The 24,545-nt window shown below is 35.3% G+C and overlaps 1 protein-coding gene across 1 annotated transcript; it reads left to right on the forward strand.

The window, feature by feature from the left end:
* Positions 1-285: 285 nt before the first annotated feature.
* Positions 286-23,364, forward strand: LOC131158528 (receptor-like protein 15). Its single transcript, XM_058113398.1, has 5 exons — positions 286-347; positions 5,042-5,145; positions 5,304-5,447; positions 5,583-5,830; positions 23,290-23,364. The coding sequence occupies exons 1-5, from the start codon at positions 286-288 to the stop codon at positions 23,362-23,364; spliced, it is 633 nt and encodes a 210-aa protein (XP_057969381.1).
* Positions 23,365-24,545: the final 1,181 nt, after the last annotated feature.

Below are 24,545 nucleotides of genomic sequence, written 5' to 3' on the forward strand. Positions count from 1 at the left end.
TTATTTGTTAGTTGGGAAGTCAATTATGGGAATAGAGCATAATAAATAATATTAATATTATTTAATTAAAAAAATTTTGGGGCCCTAAAAATATATTATTATATTAAACAAAAATTGAGGGGCCCCAAAAATTTGGGGGCCCTAGGCGGGTGCCTTAATGGCCTAAGGGCAGAGCCGCCCCTGTGCTTCGGGTTGGTGAGAGATGAGAGAGGGTGATGGTCGGAGCTTTTCTGCTGTGTGTGAGGGGTGAGCTCGGGTTGCTGCTATGGAGTTTGGAGGGTGGGGATGGAGGTAGAAGAGCAGGAAGAGCCGAGGGCGGTGAGGCTAGTGCTCTGCGAAGATGACAGGTGAGTCCCGGAGAGTGGGAGGTGGCTGGAGATGAGACAGAGATTAGGGAGAAAATGAGGGTGGTCTAGGAGATGGCCGAGAGAGTGGTTAGGCTGCGGCTGGTGGGGGTTGTAGGAGAACAATGAGGGTGGTATAGAAACCTGAGAGAGAATGAGAGAGAGAGGGTGGGTTGTGTAAGGAGAGGATCCGAGAGGAACGGTAGTTGCATCGTGGGTTACTAGGATCAAAATAGGTGTCCCCAAGATCTTTCATCTCAAAATTTTTGGTCAGAAATCTTTTGGTTTCATGTAATAATTCTATATCACTACTCGCTAGCAATATGTCATCGGCATACAAAACCAGGAATATAACCTTACTCCCACAGACCTTATGGTATACACAATCATCAACCGAATTTTCCTTAAAATCATATGAGATGATTACTTGATGAAACTTGTGATACCATTGACGGGAAGCTTGCCTGATCCCATAAATGAATTTCTTTAATTTGTAGACTATATTTTCTGAATTTCCAAAAATAAAATTTTTAGGTTGAAGCATATAAATCATTTCATCAATGTCACCATTGAGAAACATTGTCTTTACATCCATGTGATGAAGCTCTAAGTCCAAATGAGCCATGAATGCCATTATAATCCTGAAAGAATCTTTCGGTGAAACTGGAGAGAAAGTATCTTTATAACCAATGTCTTCCTTCTGAGTGAATTCCTTACCAACTATACGTGCCTTATATCTCTTAACATTACCCCTTAAAACCCTCTTGATCTTAAATATCCATTTGCAACCAATGGTCTTTGTAATTTGATGAGATCCCAAATGTCATTTGCTTTTATGGAATTCATCTCATCATTCATGGCATCAATCCACTTCTAAGAATTTGAACTTTGTTTGACCTGTTGGAAGTTGATTGGACCATCTTCCACCACACATATATCAAACTCATATTCTTGGAGAAAAACAATATAATCATCCGAAATCGCACTTCTCCTTTCTCTAGTGGATCTCCTTAATGGCACTTCTTGAGGTTGTTGAGTTTGCTATTCTCAAGCAATATCGTCATTTTGTGTAGAGAGTACAATGATATTGTCTTGTATTGTTTCTTGAATATGCTTAATAGATATTCTAGGAAGAGAAATAAATTCCTCCTCAAAGACAATATCCCTAACCTTATCTCCCTGCACAAACTCATCTTCCTTAAGAAACCTGGCATTTCCCATCTCAAAGAAGGTCCTTGTCGAGGAATCACAAAATTTGTAACCTCTTGACCTTTCAGCTTACCCAACAAAGTAGCAGCTTATTGTCCTTAGGTCCAGTTTCTTTTCATTAACCTATAAGGCCTAACCTCAATCAGACAACCCCAAATGTGTAAATGCCTAACACTTGGCTTTTTTCTAGTCTAAAGTTCATAAGGAGTTTTAGCTACTGCCTTGCATGGCACCCTATTCAGTATATATGTTGCAGTCTTTACTGCTTCTCCCCAGAGAGATTCTGGTAAAGAAGAATGACTAGTCACACTTCTTACCATATCCTTAAGTGTCATGTCTCGTCTCTTAGCAACACCATTCATGCTAGGTTTCTTTTGCATGGTGTATTGGGGAACGATACCGCATTCCTCTAGGAATTTAGCAAAGGGTCCTAGACGTTGTTCTCATGATCCGTCATATCTACCATAGTATTCACCACCACAGTCATATTTGACAACTTAATTTTCTTGCCTAGTTGGTTCTTAACTTCAGCTTTGAAAGCCTTGAACACGTCCAAAGATTGTGACTTCTCATGTATCAAATAAAGGTACCAAAAGCGTGAGTAATCGTCTATGAATGTATAAAGACTTCTCATGTATCAAATAAAGGTACCAAAAGCGTGAGTAATCGTCTATGAATGTATAAAATACTATTGTCCATTCCAAGAAGCCGTAGGGAAAGGGGATCTAGTGGCACCTAAATTTATTTTGTTTGTCAGTTTCCCCTTAATACAATCCACACAAACTATAAAGTCTATTAAGTTAAGGGGTCCCAAGATTTCGTCTGACATAAGCCTTTCCATTCTCTGTCAAGAGATATGTCCTAACCGCTTGCGCCATAAGGTGGCAGAATCTTCCTCAGTTAATTTGCGTTTAGTACCTCGTAAACTAATATGCAATGACTCATTATTAGAGGCAATAGTATCTAACATATATAAATTGTCAACCAAAGATCATGTTGCAATCATATTTGAATATTGACAAAAGATAAAATTTATTATTTTCGAAAGAACAAGAATAACCAAATTTGTCCAATACAGAAATTGAAACCAAATTATGTCTAAAAGACAGTACCACATATGTCTCTTCCAAATCCAAAATACAACCAGATTTAAATAACAATCTAAATGTCACAATTGCCTTAACCTCAACTTTATTGTCGTCACCTATATAGAGGAATCTTTTAGCATCAACCGACTTTCAACTTCTTAGGCAGTCATGCATTGACACACTTATGTGAGTAGTAGCACTCGAATCTACCCACCTAGTATGTAAAGGTATTATAACCAAATTAACTTCAAAACAAGCTAAAGTTAGAAGCGTACTCTTATTTTCCGGCCAAGCGGCATAATTGGGGCAGTCCCTCTTGAGGTGTCCTCTTGTCTTGCAGAAGTAGCAGCCAAATTCTTGGTCTGGTTTCTTTTACAGTTTTCCTTGGGATGTCCCAACTACAACATCTTTATCCTTCTTCCTTTTGTTATCCTTTAAGGAAGTTGCTAAGTGAGCACTTTTCGTCTTCTCTCGCTTAATCCTTTCCTCTTCTTGCACACAATGAGCAATGAGCTTATTCAAAGTCTACTTATCCTTGTCTACTTATCCTTCTGAGTGTTATAACTCACAATGAACTGAGTGTATTGTGTAGGAAGGGAAATCAAAACTAAGTGTATGAGCAAATCATTAGGCAGTTCTAACTTAAGTGCCTTTAGCTTTGAAGCGATATTAGACATTTCCATAACATATTCCCTGATATTACCTTTTCCTTTATACTTCATTTAAACAAGACTAGCAAAAAGGTTGCTTGTTTCAATTTTTTGTTTTTTGCAAAACGTTTCTATAGTTCATCAAGAAATACCTTAGCATCATCTTCATCGGAGATTCCACCCCTGAATGCTTCTGAACAGAGCATTTCATGATCACTAGGCTAATTCGATTAGAACGCTTCCACCTCTCCAAGTCCCTCTTCATATTAGAGGTACTTGTATCCATAATAGCGGGAGGTCGTTTTGTCTCTAGCACAAGATCCATATCCATATAGCCTACAACAATCATAAAATTCTTCTTCCAGTTCTTAAAGTTGGAGTCGTTAAGTTGCGAAATGGAATTTATGCTGATAGAAATTGTAGTAGGAGATGCAGTAACTAAATGTAGACCAAAACCAAACAACATGTTTAGTCATAATATACAAGTCATATTATATTCCTAAATCAGTTCCATATATACATGACATGTATATTAACAAATAAAAGTGGGTCTCATCTGAAGATACCTAGTACGACATTAATATTCTATCTTTGGACAAAAATATTAACTTGTTAGTGGTATCCTTCATGCAGTGATCAAATACTTGCAATAAGTCCTGTCAAACAACAAGTATTTCTTTGGACGAAGTTTTTCTAGCTATAGCAATGACCTTCCCTTGGGCTGATCATTACTCACACAAACAACACACATACGTCCCTAATGTTTCAATATAAATGCATCTACATAATAGAGGCTATTTGACAACATATTACTTCAATATACTTATACTGAAACACTCAAAACACACAAATTAGCATAGAAAGAAAAAAAAAATTCTTTCCTTCACAGGCGTTGAAACTTGAAGTCCCACTTTTATTTTTATTTATTTATTTTTTTAGCCGGCAAGCCCTGAAGAATTTCCTTAATGTTATTTTCTATTTCGATTGGAATTACTCCAAATCGATCCCAAACATTAAAAATCCCAAATTAGGGCTAGAAAAACATGACTTTAAGTATGGCGAATAAAATTCCTTTAACCTTAAAACATGCTGATCCATAAAATCATGCAACAACACATCAAATCTAGGTTTTCTTTAAAATTTATCTTGAAAAACTTAGATTTAGGGTTTTAATACAATCAATATCATTCTGAGATCAGATCATGCACAGTTTCTTAATCAACAACATGAAATGTCTCTGATACCACTTGTTAGAAATAACTTTAATTCATAAAACGTAATAACCCAAGATCAGCATGTTATTCAATTAAGAAAACTAAATGCATAATAAATACCTAGATCCATAGATGTGTTTGATTTTATTGTTCAATAGCCTTTAGCAGAGAGTTTTGATTTTCCACAGTCAAATCCTTAAGTGTCTCACTTGTGTTCTTCTCTTTAGATAGAGAAAATAAAGAACGTGATATTGTTTTTTATTTGACTTGGGGACCATAACCCTATTAGGTTTTCCTTATATACTAGGTTATTTTAGAAGCCTATCAATCTTAAATTAACTTAATATTGAGTTTCTACATATTGCAAAACTCATACCCAATAGATGTTAAAAGAACACAGTAACATAATTACTTTTAAATATGTGAGCGCACAATATTAAATTTCCTAAGAGCATATATTTGAAAATGTTTTAAATTGTCTCAGATTCCAAAAGACTATCCAAGTTGAGCAAGCTAAGTTACCTTGATCTGAGCAGCAATGGTTTTGATCAATCCATATTAAAGTCTTTAAGGGTGCTCCAAGCTCTTAGATATCTATCTCTTGAGATAAATGCAATTAGCGGACAACTTTCTGACTTGGGTATGTGTTTGAAATATTCTCACTTTTTGGTTCAATTCATTTTAATTCTTATGCTCATAGTAATGGACAAAAAATGTCTTTTCTTTTTCAAAATTTACACTTCTTTTGCAGATATGTTGAATGATTTTTTATTTTTCAAATTTACACTTCTTTTATAGATACGTTAGCTTTTAGAAATTTGGAGGTCTTAAATTTGGAGGATAATTTTTTGAGTGGGAGTATTCCTCCAAGTATACGGGCATTACCTTCTCTCAAGGCTTTATCTTTGGCTCGCAGTAAGATTAATGGCTCTTTACCTCCAGGTAAGAATTAAGCAACATGTCTAGCTTATCAATTCATTCATGTTAAATTTTCCTTGCAAATTGTTTTGTTCCATGTAGTCCCATGGAATGAAAATCAAATCTGTGAAATCATTACTTGTTTGATTTCTTTTGCAGATTTGTGTGAACTAAACAAACTTCAAGAGTTGGATCTTAGTGATAACAATCTCGAAGGGACCCTTCCCCCATGTTTGAATAATTTGACAAATCTTAGGCTTCTGGATCTCTCTAAGAATCAATTCATAGGGAAACTTTCTAAATCTCTCATCTCTAGCCTAACAGCAATGGAGTACATTGATTTTAGCAACAATTCCTTCAAGGGCTTATTCTCATTCAGCTCATTTGCAAATCATTCCAAGCTTGAGGTTGTTCAATTCCTCAGTTCAATCACAAGTTTCGGGTGGAAAATAACTTATCAATTTGGGTTCCCAAATTTCAACTAAAGGTCCTTATGTTATCAAACTGTAACCTAAATAGACTCTCCGGTGGTCATATTCCAAAATTCCTTTTGGGCCAATACAAGTTAAGAATCATCGATCTTTCCCACAACAACTTGACAGGACATTTTCCCAAGTTGTTGCTAGAAAACAATCCAGGACTAGCATACCTACTTCTTAGGAACAACTCTTTGGTGGGTCAATTTCGTTTTCCACCAATATCTTCCTTCCATATTGATGTCTCAAACAATAAGCTGGCTGGTGAAGTTCAATCAAACATAGGGGAGATTATTCCGCAAACAAGATATCTAAACATATCCAGAAATGCTTTTGGAGGACGTGTTCCATCCTCGATCAGCAACATAAGTGGGATTTTTCTATAGGACATGTCCTTCAACAAATTTTCAGGAGAGGTACCAAAAGAATTTCTTGTAGCTTGCACCCAGTTAGAGTTTTTGGATTTGTCTCACAATATGTTTCATGGTCATATATTTTCAAATCACTTCAATATGAGCAGTTTAAATCTTCTGCGTCTAGACCACAACTACTTCTGTGGACCTCTATGCAATTTAACAGATTTGTATTTTTTAAGGGTTTTAGATATTAGCAACAATCACATGTCTGGTCAAATTACTCATTGGATGAGTAATGTTTTCTTGTTGGACACACTCATCATGCAGAATAATCTATTCAGTGGTCAATTTTCATGTGAAAATATTCCTTATGAATATTTAGACCTTTCTTATAATGATCTTTCGGGAACTTTAACTTCATGTTCAAAGGGTAAACGTTTGCAATACTTGCATTTAGAAGGGAACAGATTTGGAGGATCAATACCAGAAGCTTTTCTAATTTTTTTCAAAAATATTGTCACTCAATATTAGGTATAACAATTTATTTGGAAAGATTCCCAGTGTCATTGGATCGCTTTCTAGATTAAAAGTCCTTTTGTTGAGTGGAAACCATTTGAGTGGACTAATGCCAAATGAGTTGTGTCAGTTAAGTGAAATAATTATAATGGATCTCTCCAATAACTCTCTTTTTGGGTCAATACCCCACTGCTTCAGCAACATCACTTTTGGAAATTTAGGGGCTTACCGATTCAGCTTTTCACAAAATTTTGAATTCATGTGGGCTCGATCTTCGTATTGGGAATCTGGAAGTTTACTGAAGGGGCACTGAGGAGTTGGGGTGATAGTTCAATATTATGGATTGCAAGAAGAAGTTGGCTTTGTCACAAAGGGCATATCCAGGCCCTACAAAGGTGGGATCCTAAATAACATGTCTGGATTGGACTTGTCATGTAACAACCTCACAGGTGAAATCCCATATGAACTAGGAAATTTAAGTTCGATTCATGCAATGAACTTGTCCCACAATCGATTTGCCGGCCCTATACCTAGCTCTTTCTCAAACCTACGCCAAATAGAGAGCTTGGACCTTTCTTACAACCATTTGAATGGGGAAATCCCTTCAATACTTGTTGATCTAAACTTCCTGGCAGTGTTTAGCGTGGTTCATAACAATTTATCAAGTAGAGTTTCAGACAAGGGGCAATTCTTGACATTTGAAGCAAGTAGTTTCGTTGGAAATCCATTTCTTTGTGGGCAAATACTGAAAAAAAAAAAAAAAAACTGCAGCCCCATTGTTGAGCCACCTCACTCGCTAGACAAAAGCGATGGGAAATGGTATAAAGTGGATCTGGTGACCTTCTTTGCAAGTTTTGCTGCTTCATACATCACATTTTTCTTTGGGGTCATAGCTATTCTCTATGTCAATCCTGCTTGGCGACGAAGGTTGTTCTATCTAGCTGAAGAATGGTTCTTTTCGTGCTACTACTTTGTTTATGATGCTATTCGCAAGTTTGTAGCTCGCATGCGCTGATAGTTGTTATATAATGAATTATAAGTTTGGCTCCTATAAGATTATCAGAGTCTATTTAGGTTTGATAGATAGACATTATGTATTATCCAATATAATGTGTACTATTAATTGAATTATAAATTAGCATGTATGACAAGTTTGTTGGTCTTAGATGGAAGCTCCTAGAGTTAACGTTGCAGCATTATATTTAGATCAGTGGAAAAGTTATTGTGTCCCAACTGCAGTGAAAGCTTCTTGGTCCCTCCATACGATCATTTTATAGTTCTATAGATTCTCGAGTTCATTTATCTTTTTTTTTTTTCCGAAAAAACATAACACCCAAATATTCAAATATCCAAATCTCAATTACAAAATCCCACAATTGTAAAAACCAATGATTTCTTATCCTTTTATGTATGTATGTATGTATGTATGCATATTGTAATTCAAGATTGAATTTGGACCTTCCATTGCTATGCATAACTGATAACCGAACATGTCTACATATTGTTTGGCTCTTTATGGCAGCATTTTCTATCTCCTTATATTCATCCTTGTTTAGCTCTTCCTCACTTCTTTTCTGTTAGTTCTTCTCCTATACTTCATGCTTCTCTCGTACTGCATCTTATGGCACCAAGTGCATTAAGTCATATACACATCACAAAAGAAACCTATACATCTAATTTAATGAGATCATGTAGCACATTTTCTTTTGCATGCCCAATAGGAAGGAATGCAAATTTGTGTGTGGCATGAGTTTGAAACAAGTGGATTAGTGGAAAATGGAAATGGATTACAAATAAACTTGCACAAATTAGTGGAATACTGGCACTGTTTAACTCAAACTAAATTTATTTCACATCGAGCTCATTGAAAAAATCAATGTAAAACAATGCAGTTTTAGGCTAAAGAGTAAGTGGAAAGCAGTTTCCCCATATTCCTTATTTTATATTACTTCGGGAACGCTCCCAGTTAATAATACAATTAAGAGTATAAGTGGAACATAATCGAAACAATTTTTAAGAATGAAGATGTCAAAAGCTTGCCACCCATATTTGGATTGTTCGTTTACTGTCTTGGCTTTAACTGTGCTTTTTATTAATATTTTGAATTATGTGTTTTTTTTTTTTTGTAAAAAAAATTATAAATGTTTTCCAGATTGGCGCAAATAAAAAATATGGTGTAGGAGAAGCACACCAACCTCGGACTTAAAAATTGTATGTATTATTTGTGTCCTAGCTAATGATGTTTTTACTAATAAATATAATGGTAATGATAAATTTTTAATAATGTTTGATTTTGTCATATCAATAAAACATAATGAAAAATAAGATTAAAATTTTCTCTCTTCATTTTTTTTTTCAATCAACTATTTTTTCCTCCAACGTAGGGGCTTGAAATTTCCTCATAGCTTAGAGGATTTTTTTTTTTTTTTTTTGGGGAAATAAAAATTAGAGAAAGTGGGTTAACATTTAGGATTAATTTGTATGCTGCATCTCTAAACAAATAATATTCTATATTACATATCATTTTAGTTGTTACTTTAATATGGTACTAACTTTCCTTCACTAATCAAATGGGGTGATTAAAATAAAAGCTGAATATAGTTCTCTCTCCTTTATGTTATACACTAGTTCTTAATTACTCTCACTTAAATGTCACTTAAATAGGTTTCTTGGGCCTTGTTTTGACCCAAATTTTCAAAAGGATTTCAATTGTTTTTTTCATTGTTAGAAAATCTTTTAATTTTTATGCTAATTACATTATCAAAATCTATTTTTTATTCTTTATGTATGTAATTGCATTATGTATATCAAAATTACTTCCCTATACTAATAAAATCGATATTACAATATTTCGGTGGTCAAAACATAAAACATCTTTGTCCAAAATTTGGAATTCCAATGTTGGAAGAATTGAGCAAGAATCTAAAATTTGTGTAGCCTAAGTCTAATATAAAAGAAAGGAAAAAAAAAAACATTAGCTGCTGCAACTTTCCATGCATTTGGGATGAGTTTCTATCATGTAAATACTAGTCTAAGATTATTTTTTAGAGATAGTTTTCCCTAGGTTAAAAAGGGGAGTATGACTCCTCGGTAATATTAATGTGACTATAACGGCCGTCTCAACTCACTATTAGTGATGGAGGTGGACTGTCACTAATAGTGTTATACCGTCACTATAATTGACACTATTTTTTGACTAAAAATTATCTCTAAAAACCTCTTATTAGTGACAGTTTCTTAACCTTTATTATTTTTTAACTTTTAGTGATGGTTTTAGAAATCATCACTATTGTCTAACTTTTAGTGACAGTTTAAGAAACCATCACTATTGTCTAACTTGTAATGATGGTTCTAGAACTGCCACTATTAGCCCACATTTAGTAACGATTCTTGAGCCGTCAGTACTAGTGGAATTTTAGCGACGACTTAACAACCATCACTAAAAGTTTCTAATAATTCAATTAAAAAAAAATCATGCATTACCGTGAGAACACTGTTTCACACATCATATTAAACCACAATTTTAGATTAATTGATTTAAATGTTAAAAAAATGAAAATATATTTACATAAAAAGTGTTAGAATGTACATAAATATCATATGCATAGTGTCCACATAACCCAAAAAAAAAAACAAAAAACAAAAAACAAAAAATATAGAAAATAGTCCGCATCATCATCATCGTGGTTGTTGTGGTCCCTATTATCATTCGACAGACCGCAAACCCTACAAAATAATAATTATACAACAAATTAGTATAAATTTTTTTAATATTATAACTACAAATGATTTGATATGAAGAATGATTATTACATAGTTAATAACAAATGACACAATTTTAAATATCCATACAATTTTAACTTTGATTTTAACTTTCAGTTGGGGACGAGTTTTTGGCCACTGTCAGCTCTGACACATCCGTCTCAATGTCACAGAGGTGTCGAAACTAACCCCACTCAGTTTGGCAATGAAACTAACCCACCGGCTTTACATTTTCTTTTACTCATCATAAAATTTCAGCCTCTCTAGAAGATGAATTTAAGTACTCGTGTCAATAATGGAAAATAATCTTTAAAATAATTATTTTTGCCAATAGATAGTGTTTGATTTACACTCAATTAAATACGTATTTAAATTTTTTAATTGTTTTTAAAAATAAATATCTTTAATTGTGTGGAAAGGTATTTATTTTAAAAAGTATTTATTGGATTACATCATAATTGATTAGATTTTGTTGGATAGGTGAGAGGCGTGAGTGCTTTGGATTTTTTCTGGACACAATGACATGGCATTAGGGTTTTGCATAGAATTGAGAAATATTAAGAGGAATGTCATGACGTCCTGGAGTGTGTGTGCTCCAGGGTGGCGAAATAAAAATTTTAATTTTAATTTTTAGGAAAAAAAAGAATGAAATCGTCACTAACCTTTTAGTGTAATTAAAACACTTGTTTACTACCCAATTAAGGGTAGAATCGGTCTGCATTATCAAAGCTGAGATCGGGAGTTCGGTTACGCAAGGGGAAGGTACGAGCACCCCCTATGCGCCTGTTTTTACGAATGGTATCTAATTAATTATGAAATTATCCCAAAGTAAATTTAAAAGGTCTTTAAAATTACTCCCTTTTAGTAAATTTTTGAAATACATACAAAAATATATATGATATATATTTCCTCAGAACCAAGGTATGTGAAGCCTGAAAGCTCATACCCTATCATTAAAATCATAGGAATAAAATTAAGAAAATATTTTTATAAAAATAAATACCATAGTACATATAAGGCCAAATAACAAAAATACTAAAAATAATAATAATAATATTAATAATGATAAGAATAATAATAATAATAATAATAATAGTATATTAATGTTTCCTGCCATTGTGATAATAATAATAATAATAATAATAACACCTAACACACATTATAATAGTAATAATAAAAAGTACCAATAATCATTATCATAACGATACACACATCCAATGTCCTATAAATGCAATCATACCAATTATAAAAATAATTAAGCCCCACATGAATCATATAATATACACATGGAAAGAAAAAAATGAAATTATGGAAACTATTCAAATCATGAATCTACTTTGAAATATACACACATAATAACAAATAGATATGTCATCCGATGGAAACCTTAAAAACAAATATGGAAGTAAATCGAATCCTACCAAACAACATTTAATGACATGGAAATCCTAAAAATTACCCTACATCTTATGGAAATCCTAAAAACCAATATACACTAATATGGACTTCCTAAAATTAATTTACAAGCTATATGGAAGTAATTAAACCCTAAACATGCAAACTAATTAAAACCCTAAATATCAAACATACCACATGAACATTACATAAATGAACACGACAAAACCTACACACTAAACATACCACGTGAGCATTGCATATTTAATAATAATACTAGTAATATACCACTATAATAATAATAATAATAATAATAATAATAATAATAATAATAATAATAATAATAACCCTCAGTAACATTAAACAAAAACCTTAAACAACGATATGAATCCTTTGACATATATATACTAGATACATAAAAAATTTAACGTAAATATTAAAACAACATTCAACCATAAAAACTTCTACAATAATAATGATCATTTAATAATAAGTACAATCAAAATGCAAATAAGAATTTGAACTGACAATCATTAAAAATCCTACTACAATAGTATTAATTATGTAATATGCATAATAGACACGACAAAAATTCAAGTTTTAAATATTAACACAAACTCCAAAATTTCCACAAATATAATAATAATACTTTAATAAATACTGATAAAAAAAATACAAACTTGAATACTAAATATTGAAACAAATATTATACCTAAAAAATCCTACAACAATATTATAGACACAATCAAAATAAAAGTATAATCACAAATATTTAGTATCACAACTAGTATACAAGAAATAAATAAATAATAAACAATAAAATAATATATATATATATATATATATATATATATATATATATATATATATTTGGTAAAAGAGGGCGGCACCTCCTAAACTTTATTAGAAAACCCCTCACTTATGGCGGAGGAAAACCGTGGTTACAATTTTAAGACTTTGGGACAACAAAAGCAAATTCCAAGACCCTAAAACTAACGTAACCAACATAAACCAAACCAAACACCAAGAACCAAAAAAACTAAGAAACTAAACCACTAAAAGTGTAATAACAGAAAACATTATGAGCGCAAAGAAGGAAAACCCGACAAGTCCAATCGAATCATCCCCCTGACTTGCTGAGGAAGATCATCTTGGCAACTATATGATCGAGAAATACCAGATTCACTCTGTTTGGCAAAGAAATCTGCACTTTTATTCACCTTCCTGTAAACATGTTCCACTTTGAACTGTATGCCTCTTAATTCTAGCATAAGTTCTTCCCCAAACCCCATAAGTTCCAAACCGAGTACTTCCCAGAATTTATCCACTGAACCAACAAAGCAGAGTCACATGCAATCTCCACTTGATCAAATCTGAGATCTTTACACAGATTAATCCCTAAAATAATCGCTTTCAATTCAGCCATGTTATTTGTTCCATAACCCAATAATAAGGAAAAAACTGCTTTAAATAAACCTTTTTCATCTCTTATCACGCCTCCACCACCACAATTCCCTGGGTTACCTCTACAGCTCCCATCCACATTCAATTTAACCCAACCTATCCTAGGTTTACACCATCTGACTACACAAGGAAGATGAACCCCCACATTTTTTACTTGAATATCCAAAGCACGAAGGACTGCAATATCCATGCAAGAAGCAGGTGCACATTTATTTAACTTGTTTGAAATGGATCTCAACCAATATTTTATATCAAGCCACACAGTTCTCACTGAATCATGAATTGATTCCATCCTGACTCTACATCGACGAGTCCAGAGTCTCCAGATGATGAGACTAGGTATAAGACCTACCAAAATGCCTAACTGTGAGGCCCATCTTGCACAACTAAACTAGAAATTAATTCTGCATTTCCAAGTACTCGTTGCCATACAACTAACACCCAACACCACTGCTACTTTTTTCCATACCTCCTGAGCAAAAGATCCTATGCAAAACACATGATTTAGAGATTCAATCTTGGCATTTGAACAACAATCACATCGAGAGGCCATCTAGACACCTACTTCTTTAATATAGGTATCAACTAGAAGACAAGCAAACCAAGACTTCCACATACAAATTGACACCCTTTTTGGCAACATAGGATGCCAGATCCATTTTGCAACTGAGAATTCCTCTTTATGTTCCCTTATAATTTCCCAAGCACTTGCCGTGGTGAATTTCCCATCTATTGAAGGTTCCCAAATTACTGTATCTGGACCCTCCTTGCAAGAAATAGCAGAGTTCATTACTTCCTCAGCCTGATCTTCACCCAATAGATCCACTAATAAATCAACATTCCACCCATCTCTATCCCAACAATCTCGAGTTTGAAGCTTATGGTTACTAATTTCCTGAACCTTAGCACAATGGGGGCCAGAGGCTAACCAACGATCAAACCAGAAAGAAGCCGACCCTTCTTTAATTCGAACATGGACATGCTCTAAAACTTCAGGAATCACACGAACAATTGATCTCCAAAATCTGGTTCCTTTCTCTAGTTTCATTTCTCTCAAGTGGTGTTTCTTATACAAATGTGTGTGAGTTTTCTGTGTGTGTGTTCATGGTGGGTGCAAGGGACAAGAGAGAGGTAGACGGCTAGCCGTGAGGTGTTGGGTGTTACCGGAGCTAGGTGGTGTGAAAGACGAGAGCTTGGGCTGCTGGGCACTAGTTGGACATGGCTGGAGTAGGTGGTGACGGGAGCTGAATGCTGCTAGGATTTGGGGGACTGTAAGGGCTGCCAGAGAAGACAAAGGTGGTGGAGGTTCCATTGGCTCTCTTCTGTAGTAGTAGACTGTTGTGAGGGAATGGTAGAGTGAACGAAACAAGGAGAAGAAGACTTCCTCGACGGCGTGAGTGTGATGGAGTTGCGGGGGGTCGCTAAAGCTGCTGGGTTTGGTTTGGCAGTTGTGTAAGTCGAAGCAAGTGAGTGCGGTGAGGCTCGTGGTTGGCTGTTGGAGATGAGAGAACAGTGAGGGATGTGGGATGCGAAGTTGGTAACGCTGTGGGAGGGTGAGTGAGAGTGAGGGTTGCTAGTGCGGGCTTTTGTGAAGTGAAGGTGGTCGTGGGGTGATGCAAAGATGGAGAGGGACCAAGGAGGAGATATGTGTGAGAGAATGGAAGGATGGACGAAGAGATATGGAGAAGGGGCGTGGAGCTTGGCAGCGTCGGGTCTTCCAGCAGCGGGGAGGCGTGGGTGAACGAGAGAGATAAAGAGGGAAATGGCTGCGGTTGTGGGGGGCGTTAGGGCTTCTTCTATTTTTTTTTTTTTGTTTGTGTCCTCTACCCCGGCCCCCCTTTTGGCTGTGTGTTTGCAATGTATTTATAGAAGAAAATAAACCCTAAAGCCATCCCATAGCCTCTCTTTGCATGTGCCTTGCACGACACCTAAAAAAAAAAAAGAAAACCCTCCTTTTCTTCTATTATTATTATTATTATTATTATTATTATTATTATTATTATTATTATTATTATTATTATTATTATTATTAAATCGCCAAAATAAGGCCTAAAAACACTCAACCTCCATAAAAAGAATTTTGAGACTCAATAAATTTTTTTTTTATAAAATAAAAGACTTGATCTAAAAAATATGGGGACTCTATTTTAACATGACAAAACTCCAAAATACTAGGACTTGATTTAAAAATACCAGAACTCAATTAAAACACCGATATTCAAATTATAAATACTAGACTCATTTTTTAAGACTTGGGACTCAATTAAAAGACTAGGACTCAATTTAAAGGGCTCATTCGACTTCCTGGAATGTCGGATTCTCTCAGAATGACCTAGGTAAAATTGGGGTGTCTACAGTTGCCCCTTTTTGTAGGTGTCGTTGTTTCAATGTAACAGTAGGAATTCTCTTACGTTATTTGTAGCAACAAGCCTACAAAAATAAAAGACACATATTTTAACTAGATCGAACAACTGCTTAAAGCTTTTAGATCAACCAGATACAACTCGCTTCTGCCAACTAGGGATGAGAAAATTTAAATTGGGAAAAATGGGAATGTGGCACAATTCTTTAGGAAGTTAGTGGATAGAATCTCTAAAAAATGATTACTCCATTGGGGATGATCAATCACATGTAAGATCCTGAGATCCTTTAGCTACTCGAGTACTCAGGTGTAAGATCATGAATCTCTGAAAACTAGTTACTTCGCTGGGGATGATCAATTGAGTATATGGTCCCAAGATCCTTTGAATATTTGACTACTAAGGTGTAAGATCCTAAGTCTTTGAAAAAATAGATACTTTGCTAAGGCTGATCAATCAGAGGTAGGGTCCCGACAACTTCTTAAAGTCAGATGATTGCTCGAATGTAAGATCTTGAGGACTTCTCAAATGTGGGATTCTGAGATTTTGCTGGTTGCTCGAGTGTGGGATCTCGAGGATTTCTCAGATGTAGGATTCAGAGAGTCTTCTAATTGCTTGAGTGTAGAATCTCGAAGATTTCTCAGATGTAGGATTCTGAGAGTCTGTTGATTGCTCAAGTGTAGGATCTTTAGGATTTCTCAGATGTAAGATTCTGAGAATCTGTTGATTGCTTAAGTGTAGGGTCTCGAGGACTTCTCAGATGTAGGATTCCAAAAGGATGTTGATTGCTCGAGTGTAGGATCTCGAGGACTTCTCAAATGTAGGATTCCGAGAATCTGTTGATTGCTCGAGTGTAAGATCTTGAGGACTCCTCAAATGTAGGATTCCGAGAGTCTATTGATTGCTCGAGTGTAGGATCTCAATGGCTATTCAAATGTAGGATTCTGAGAGTCTGAGGACTATTCAATGGAAATTCTGGACCAATCGTTAATGATGGTTCGAGTGTAGAATCCCGATTAGCAAGGAATTTGAGGAAGACTTGTGTTGGGTGTAGGATTCGATGACCTAGGAGATGACTACTCAAGTGTATGGTCCTGAGAGTCTAATGACTATTCAAGTCTAGGATCTCAAGAGCTTGATGAATTGATTAATTGAAGATGAATGCTCGGGTATAGGATCCCGAGAGCTAGATGAATTGTCGAATTGATGATGAATGCTCGGGTATAGAATCTTGAGAGCCAAATGAATTTTCGAATTGATGATGAATACTCGAGTATAGGATGAATTGTCGAATCTGAAGATGAATGCTCAAGTATAGAATCCCAATAGCTGAACGACTCAATTTGGTCCTAAAGGCTGGTGCCCCAGTTTCAAAGTGGATGCTAAAATTTGGACTAGGGTCAATTGCCCCAGTTTCGAAGTGGAAGACTTGACTAAGACTTAAGCAAGTTGCCCCAGTCTTAGGGTAGATGGATTGATTTGTACCTGGGCCAGTTGCCCCAGTGTTGATCTTATAGGTCTCGCCCGGTTTTGATTATGACAAATACTCATTGTATCTAATGGGTGTCTGAGGTTTTGTGCAGGACCTAAGATTGTTAAGGTCAAGATGAGCACAAAGCAAGTAAAAGTCTGAAGACCAATTTATATTTAGTGTTATAATATGTGAAAATTGGTTTGTAATAGTTATTAGGGTTCTGGTTTGTAATAATCTCACACACATCACATGCATTATAATACGTAAGTTCAAAACAAATCATAAACTAAAAGTGACCTTAGAATGATCTTAGGGTTCGGTCGACCGACACCGGACTTTTTCAGTGTCTCCAAAATTGGACCCAAAGTGACCTTAGGACACTCACCTTTGCACTTGCATGTATTAGGAACTTGAATAGGTTGAATGTGTATTGAAACGAGACCGAAATGCACACTTTGTGCACTTTCGGTCGATCGGCCAAGGCAGTTCATTCTGCTCCGGTCAATCGAAACAGGTCTGGGTCAACAGTTGACCAAGGCCCTGGTCGACCAAACAGAGTAGTTCAAATCCCCCGGTCGACCGAAACCCTCTCTGGTCAACAATTTGACCATCTAGTCGACCGAGGCAATTTTGTACTCCAACTACCTGGTCGACCGAGGGTCCTCAGGAAAAATCCCAATGGTCTAGTTGACCGAACCCGCCAATTCAAAATGGCCCGGTTGACCGAACCTTGGAAAAATGAGAAATCGCTAACTTTCGGTCATCCGAGCCTTCAATTCAAAATCCTCCTGGTCGACCAAACCATATGAAATCTGGTCGACCGAAACCTTTCTGGTCGACCGGACCTCTCGAGTTGCCCCTCATTTTTTACCACAGTTAATACTTTTAAACACGGTTAAAACATTTGAAAGATCATTAAACTTTTCTAATAATTCCTAATAGGTTCCCAACGGTCAAAAATCATGGGGTGTCTATATATACCCCTTCATTTGGGAAAATTAGGAAGTGCATTAGCAAAAAAACAAAAATCCAAATTTCTCTCTCAAGCAAAATATTTCCTACTGCTCATACTCTTTCCAAATCCACTCAAACTTACCTTCTTCACTTATTCGTATCATTTGTAAGTGTATTGAGTGTTTTTATTTAGAGGTTTGCTCTCTCATTTCGTGAGTGTTTGAATCGATTTTTACAGGAGCTAAACCTAAGTGTTCTTAGGGGACTTTGTTAATAAGTCTCTCCTAAGAAGACTTATATAAAACTTCTGAGTATTGCATATTCATTGCAATATCTTGAGAAGTTTGTATTTGTTTTTGGATTGCAAAAACTTGTCAAACATCTTCAAATATCTATTGTGCTTTTATCTTGAAAAATATTTGAAGAGATATTTGGTCATGTGATAAAATCTTTGTTGCAATATTCATTAACTCACATATCCTTTGCTGAATACAAAGATTGAATATCTTTTTGCAAACCAAACATATACATTACTAGAATATCATACGGTTGAGAAAACCCGCTCATTGAAATATACATATATATTGTTTGGCTAGTATCTTTGTGTGAACATCTTGCTTGAATATCTTGTGATACAAAGATTGCTTGATTGATACTCTCACGCACTTATTACACTGATAGTAAATATATATATCTGAGAGTTGAAATACTAGATCACATTGAGCTTACATATTGTGGTGTATGTAATAGCGCATGTTTGGGTACATATCTGCTTTACAAGAAAGCACAATCACTATATCGATATAATTTGATTGTAAAATCTATTGTATTTCTAGGCACAGGCATGAAGAGGGAGACTAGTGTTGGAATAGTCCCGAATTAGTTTAGACCTGGTTAGATAAGTTAGGTGCGCCATCCTGTTAAGGGGTGTAGGTTGAGGTCAGCCCCGCTAATCGACATGGTTAAGGTTGAGGTCAGCCCTGTACTAATTGACCTAGTTGTAATCGGTGCCGCTCCACCCTTAAGTGAGCTAATAGTGGAATCTTCGAGCTTGCGAGTTAGAGGCGGGGATGTAGGCACAGTTGGCGGAACCCCGATAACATATCGTGTGTTTGTTTATATTTCCGCACTTTATATTTACCACACGTGTATGTTATCATATGAATGATGCGCCTAAATTAAATTTTTGTATATTATATTTGTCAACATATTTGGAACTGCATAAAAAGACCCTAGGTTGTAATATCCTGCTAACATCTAGTTCAACCTAGGAGAAAAGTTTAAAATTCCAATTCACCCCCCCTCTTGGGAATACACCAATTCTAACACCCAGTTTTAAAGCAAATGACTTGGCTATGACCTGGGTCAGTTGCCCAGTCTTGAAGTAAATGGATCGATTTGTACCTAGATCAGTTGTCCCAACTTTTTTTTAACAAAACATGGATTGCTTAGATAAGGATGACAAGACAAGTGTGAACGAATGATGCTATGTGGTGTATGCATGTTGCTACTTATGATGCTTAGAATGCGGGGATGCTCGCATGCTATTTGATATGATACCAGAACATGGGGATATGTATGCATGTTACATGATATGATAGGTATGCATTCTTTTTCCTTTTTTTTATGCAATGGAAATGCATGAAATGTAAAATGATGCGCCAACTTTCTTTATCCAACGTGCCTATAATCAACAACCCAATCTCCGATCTTGACCAGCTTTCAAATTCCAAATCCAACATTAACGCCCCTAAATTGGCTCTCTTGAAACTCAGCCTGACATCTACCCTAATCCCTTTTATCTGTCATGTTTTCAATTTTTACTTCTGATAGGAAAGCACCTAAACTGGCCCCACTAGAACTCGACATGGGATCTGCCCCTGTTACATTTATTTAATGCTGATCTTGGCCATGTCTTCAATCTACACTCTGATATGAGGGTATCTGAACATGGAATTTGTCTAAGTTAAATGCATCTGTAACCGCTTACTACCATGTTGTTAAATTCCTCTTGAAGAAACAAATCTTTGAATCAATTCACGTGAAACTTATCATGACATTTGCCCCAGTTAGATTACTCTGTGACTGATTTTACCCGCATCGTACATTCCCAACAAGGACCTTCTCTACAAGAAGCCTATTAGTGATTCTGAAACTCTTCGACTGTCTATTCTCTTTTCAAGCTTAGAAGAGTAAGAAGATTTTTTTTTTTAAATGAGGAATGATTATGCAATTATGACATCAACTTGTTAAATCAAAAGGTCACCCGCACAAAATAAATGTTTTACCATGTTCTAGTGCTATTATAAGGAAAATTCATACTAGTATTCAAAAGCCATATGACATTGATGTTAACTTACTAGACTGAATGACTAATCTTCGACTGCCCCAGTTTTATCGAGGGCTACTTCTCCCCTTTTCATCTCACTCTACAATGAAACCACTAGAAATCTCTTATTTAACTGTTGCCTTAAGTTTAGTCAAGTTTAGTCCATGTTTTGATCTCAAGACAGTCTTTAAGACTCGGGACGAAATGTAGGCTTGCGGATATAGGTTTATAGAAGAAAAAGGGAAACTAAGGCTCAAAAATCTCATCTCATAATGACGTTTTATGACCTTAATTAGAGTTGAGGTGCTTTGCAAGATATTGACCGAACTTGTCATTTAAACAAGTTGCCTACATACCTTTTCAGGATCAGGTCATTACGTAGTCCAGAATCAACATTGAGTCTAACAAATCATTTGAGACAACAATGTATACCAATCTGGTCAAGACTTTCATTTGAACCATAATATAGGCTAGGGGTATGGGTTAAAGAAAGAAAGATTTAAATAAGACTCAAAATTTATCAATCTAATTACAGGTATTTGCTAGTTAAAGATCACATACAAATCATGTCCCTTATTTTTATTTCTTTCTCTTTCTTTCTTTCTATTTTTCCTGGATATTCTTCTTTTACTGCACTTTTTTCTTTCTTTCATGAAGGGCTTTTTAGCATTTTATATGGACCTCCTTTGGGACTGATCTTTTTAAAACTGTCCCAGTGTGTGGTGTGATCCTTTGACGGGTTAATCAAGAATTGAATTCCTTTAGACTCAAAAGGGCATGCAAGGGACTTCTTCTTTGCCTTTCTTTTGGGTAGCAGAAAAATGACCTTCCATCCTTTTGGTAGTGATTATTGTCTCAAATGACTTGCCAAACGCTAAGGAGACCCAACCCAAGTTAAATTTCTAGTAAACTAACTTTTAAGAAAAATGAGTTTAACAATCAGACTCAAATGGGTTAACAAATGGTAAATCAATATTTAGTTCTTTTTAGGGATACTGGTCTGCCAAGGATGGACATCTATCATTTGATCAAAACGTGAGTAAGGAATTGACTTGAAATTCTTGGCACAACACAAATATTTTACTGAATTCCTTTGAGATTCTTTATTTCTTCACAACATCTAAGTTCATAGAGTGAGGAAAATTGTTTCATTTTCTTCTACTTCCACCTCCCGTGTTTGGTTTTCAAATTTAACATCACTTTTTGGCTTATGAATATTGGTATAATCATTTTCCTTATCTTTGCATGAAACATTAGCAAACAAATTTTTGACAATTGAACTCATGACACAAGTGATATAAGAAAATGCATAATTCATTTTATTGATGAAAGGGAAATTGTCCGAGACAATAGTGTCGACAGACTACGAGAAGAAAGGGAATTAAAATGACATCATTACATGAAATAAACTAGATAATCAAAAACTTGCCCCTTCTGTACTTTTGCTCTTGCGATCAAAGAGTAAATCTATCCCTTCAGGCTTCTTACGAGAACTCCAGGATCCATAACTGAGATATTCTTTTGCATGACCTCGGCTCCCAGATCTTCTTACAACATATTAACCATTTCTTTCCCCGTGATTGAGTAGAGGATTACTCTGGATCCCTGGCTTCTTATCATCGAAGACCAACCAACCAACATCCCTCAACGATTGTACCTTGTGCTTAAATGTCCAACAGCGGTCAACAGTGTAACTTGGAGAATTGGATTGATACGCGCACCTAGCATCTTGGTCATACCATTGTGGTAGGGGATGTCGTACGGCTACTCCAGGGATAGTTGAAATGAGCCTTCTTTCGAGCAATTGGGGCAACAATTCTGAATAAGACATAGGAATTGGTTCTACCCTATTAGGACCATTTCTTTAAGTTTGAACATTTCTCTGTGTGAGCGTAGGCCCATAGGGAACAAACTGAGACCCTGCCCCTGTATGCGCTATCTAATTAACAAGATTTCTTCTAGGCCCTTGGCTATGACTTCTTTGGTATTGTCGCCCTTTAATCATATGAGCTTCCTCATCCTTCTTCCTATTGGTCTATTTCTTATTTTAAAAATTTAAGAAATGTGAACTGTGTTCAGTGCTCTTTTGTTTCTTATTTTTTGATTGAAATTATGTAAAATTTGGAGTTAAACTGCATTCCCTGAGGAGACGATCTGGTCCTTGGGCTAAGTATTACACGACTATACTCCTATACTTGGGATAGCTTCCGAAATGCTCATTTTTCGAGTGAGTCACTTAACAGTACCAATATGAGTGGATTCAACCTTTTGTCCATTTGGAAGTTGAACTTTAGATGTAATACAAAATAGGAATGAAATATTGATGTTGAATGTATGATGTGATTAGTAGCCCCCTTATCAATGATCCAAGGGCTGGTTTTGTCAGATTGAAACATAGAAAAAACACTAGGAAAAGACCTACCTGACATGGAATATGTTGTGCTGTTATTTACAGCAAAGGCAGATGACAAAAGTGTAGAATTAGGAGTCTTGAGGAGACTGAGAAGCTGCTCACATTGTTCTGAAGTAAAAGGACAAGAATTTGTTATATTAACTAAATCTTTATTTGCAATGACTTGATTAGCAAAAGTAGTATATCTTGATGCTGACTTATCTTTGGTAAATTTGTACCTAGGAGGATAACCATCTAGTTTATAACATTTTTCAGCTATGTGATTCTCATAACCAAAATAAAAAACATGGTCCCTTTTGCTTGTTATTTTTCTGATATCTTTGCCGATGTGCATTTGAGGAGTAATTCTTACTCATCATTGCTGCAGCTTCAACAAAAGGCACATGCCCTGCAGCAGCTCGTTGACACTCTTCCTGAACAATCAGTGCATACACCTTCCTAATTGAAGGCAAAGGATCACTCAACAATATTTGTCCACGGATTTATGAATATGTGTCATTTAACCCCATAAGAAATTGCAGCACATAATCCTCATGAGATGACTTTCCATATGCACATCCTCGACCACAAACACATTTCTTAGTGGCTATATAATTGGACAATTCATCCCACAAACCTTTGAGCCTAGTAAAATATGTTGTTATAGTCAAATTTTCTTGCATCATGTTGGAGATATCTTTCTTTAACTGAAAGAGACGTGGTCCATTTGATTGTTGAAATCGGACAGAAAGATCATCCCAAAAGTCTTTCGCAGATTCGTGATATAAAATACTTGATGCAATGTCTCTTGATATAGCATTCAAGAGCCAAGAAAGGATCATTGTATTACACTTTGACCAGCCTGCAAATAGAGGATCTTCATCTTTAGGCTAAACTATTGTGCCATTTGCGAAACCATATTTGTTTTTGGCTAATAAAGCCAATATTATGGCACGCCTCCAACTAGGATAATCATCAGGTCAAGTCAATTGTTGAGAAACCAAAAGTGAACTAGGGTTTTTGCCATGATGCATGAAATATGGATTAGATGGATGAATTTCAGAGGATGAAACAGGATAAGTCATGATGAAAAAAAAAAAACACGAGGGAGAAAAAAAATGTTGAATGTGTTTTCTTCAGGAAAGAAAGAAACACAAGATTTGCAATCAAGTTGTCTCTGATACTATTTTACAAAAAACAAAAGATTGCAATGAAAGAGAACAGAGAAGCAAATGAGAAAGAAACTAGAAAAATGTAGAGAGCTGTGAGAGACTAAAAAAATGCAGAGAGAGTTCTTCTCTTCTCTTATTATTCTTGATGTACTCATAAGGATATATATATATATATATACACACATGTAACAGAATAACTGAGTAACTAAAAAATTGAAAAACTAAAAATAAAACAATAATTGGTTAGAACGGCATAAGAGTAGCAACAAGAGCAAACAACTACAACAACTGTTAATCATATAACAGAATATATTTCGATAAATTTAAATGCATAAACAACAAAATTTGACACTGCAGAAGAGATGGAAAAAAATGATGATATTTTTTTTTGTTAAAATTCAACTTGCTACCAAAATGAAATTCTTAAGAATATATAAATGGATATGGATTATAGAATAAATGTGCACAAATT

This window comes from Malania oleifera, chromosome 6 (genome assembly GCF_029873635.1).
Source record: "Malania oleifera isolate guangnan ecotype guangnan chromosome 6, ASM2987363v1, whole genome shotgun sequence".
Classification (NCBI taxonomy): domain Eukaryota; kingdom Viridiplantae; phylum Streptophyta; class Magnoliopsida; order Santalales; family Ximeniaceae; genus Malania; species Malania oleifera.

Coding starts and splice junctions, on each gene's coding strand:
- LOC131158528 (XM_058113398.1), top strand. CDS start 286: ATGGAGGTAGAAGAGCAGGAAGAGCCGAGGGCGGTGAGGCTAGTGCTC. Junction 5,448..5,582: donor TAATGGCTCTTTACCTCCAG/GTAAGAATTAAG, acceptor TTTCTTTTGCAG/ATTTGTGTGAACTAAACAAA. Junction 5,831..23,289: donor CAAATCATTCCAAGCTTGAG/GTTGTTCAATTC, acceptor TCATTGCTGCAG/CTTCAACAAAAGGCACATGC.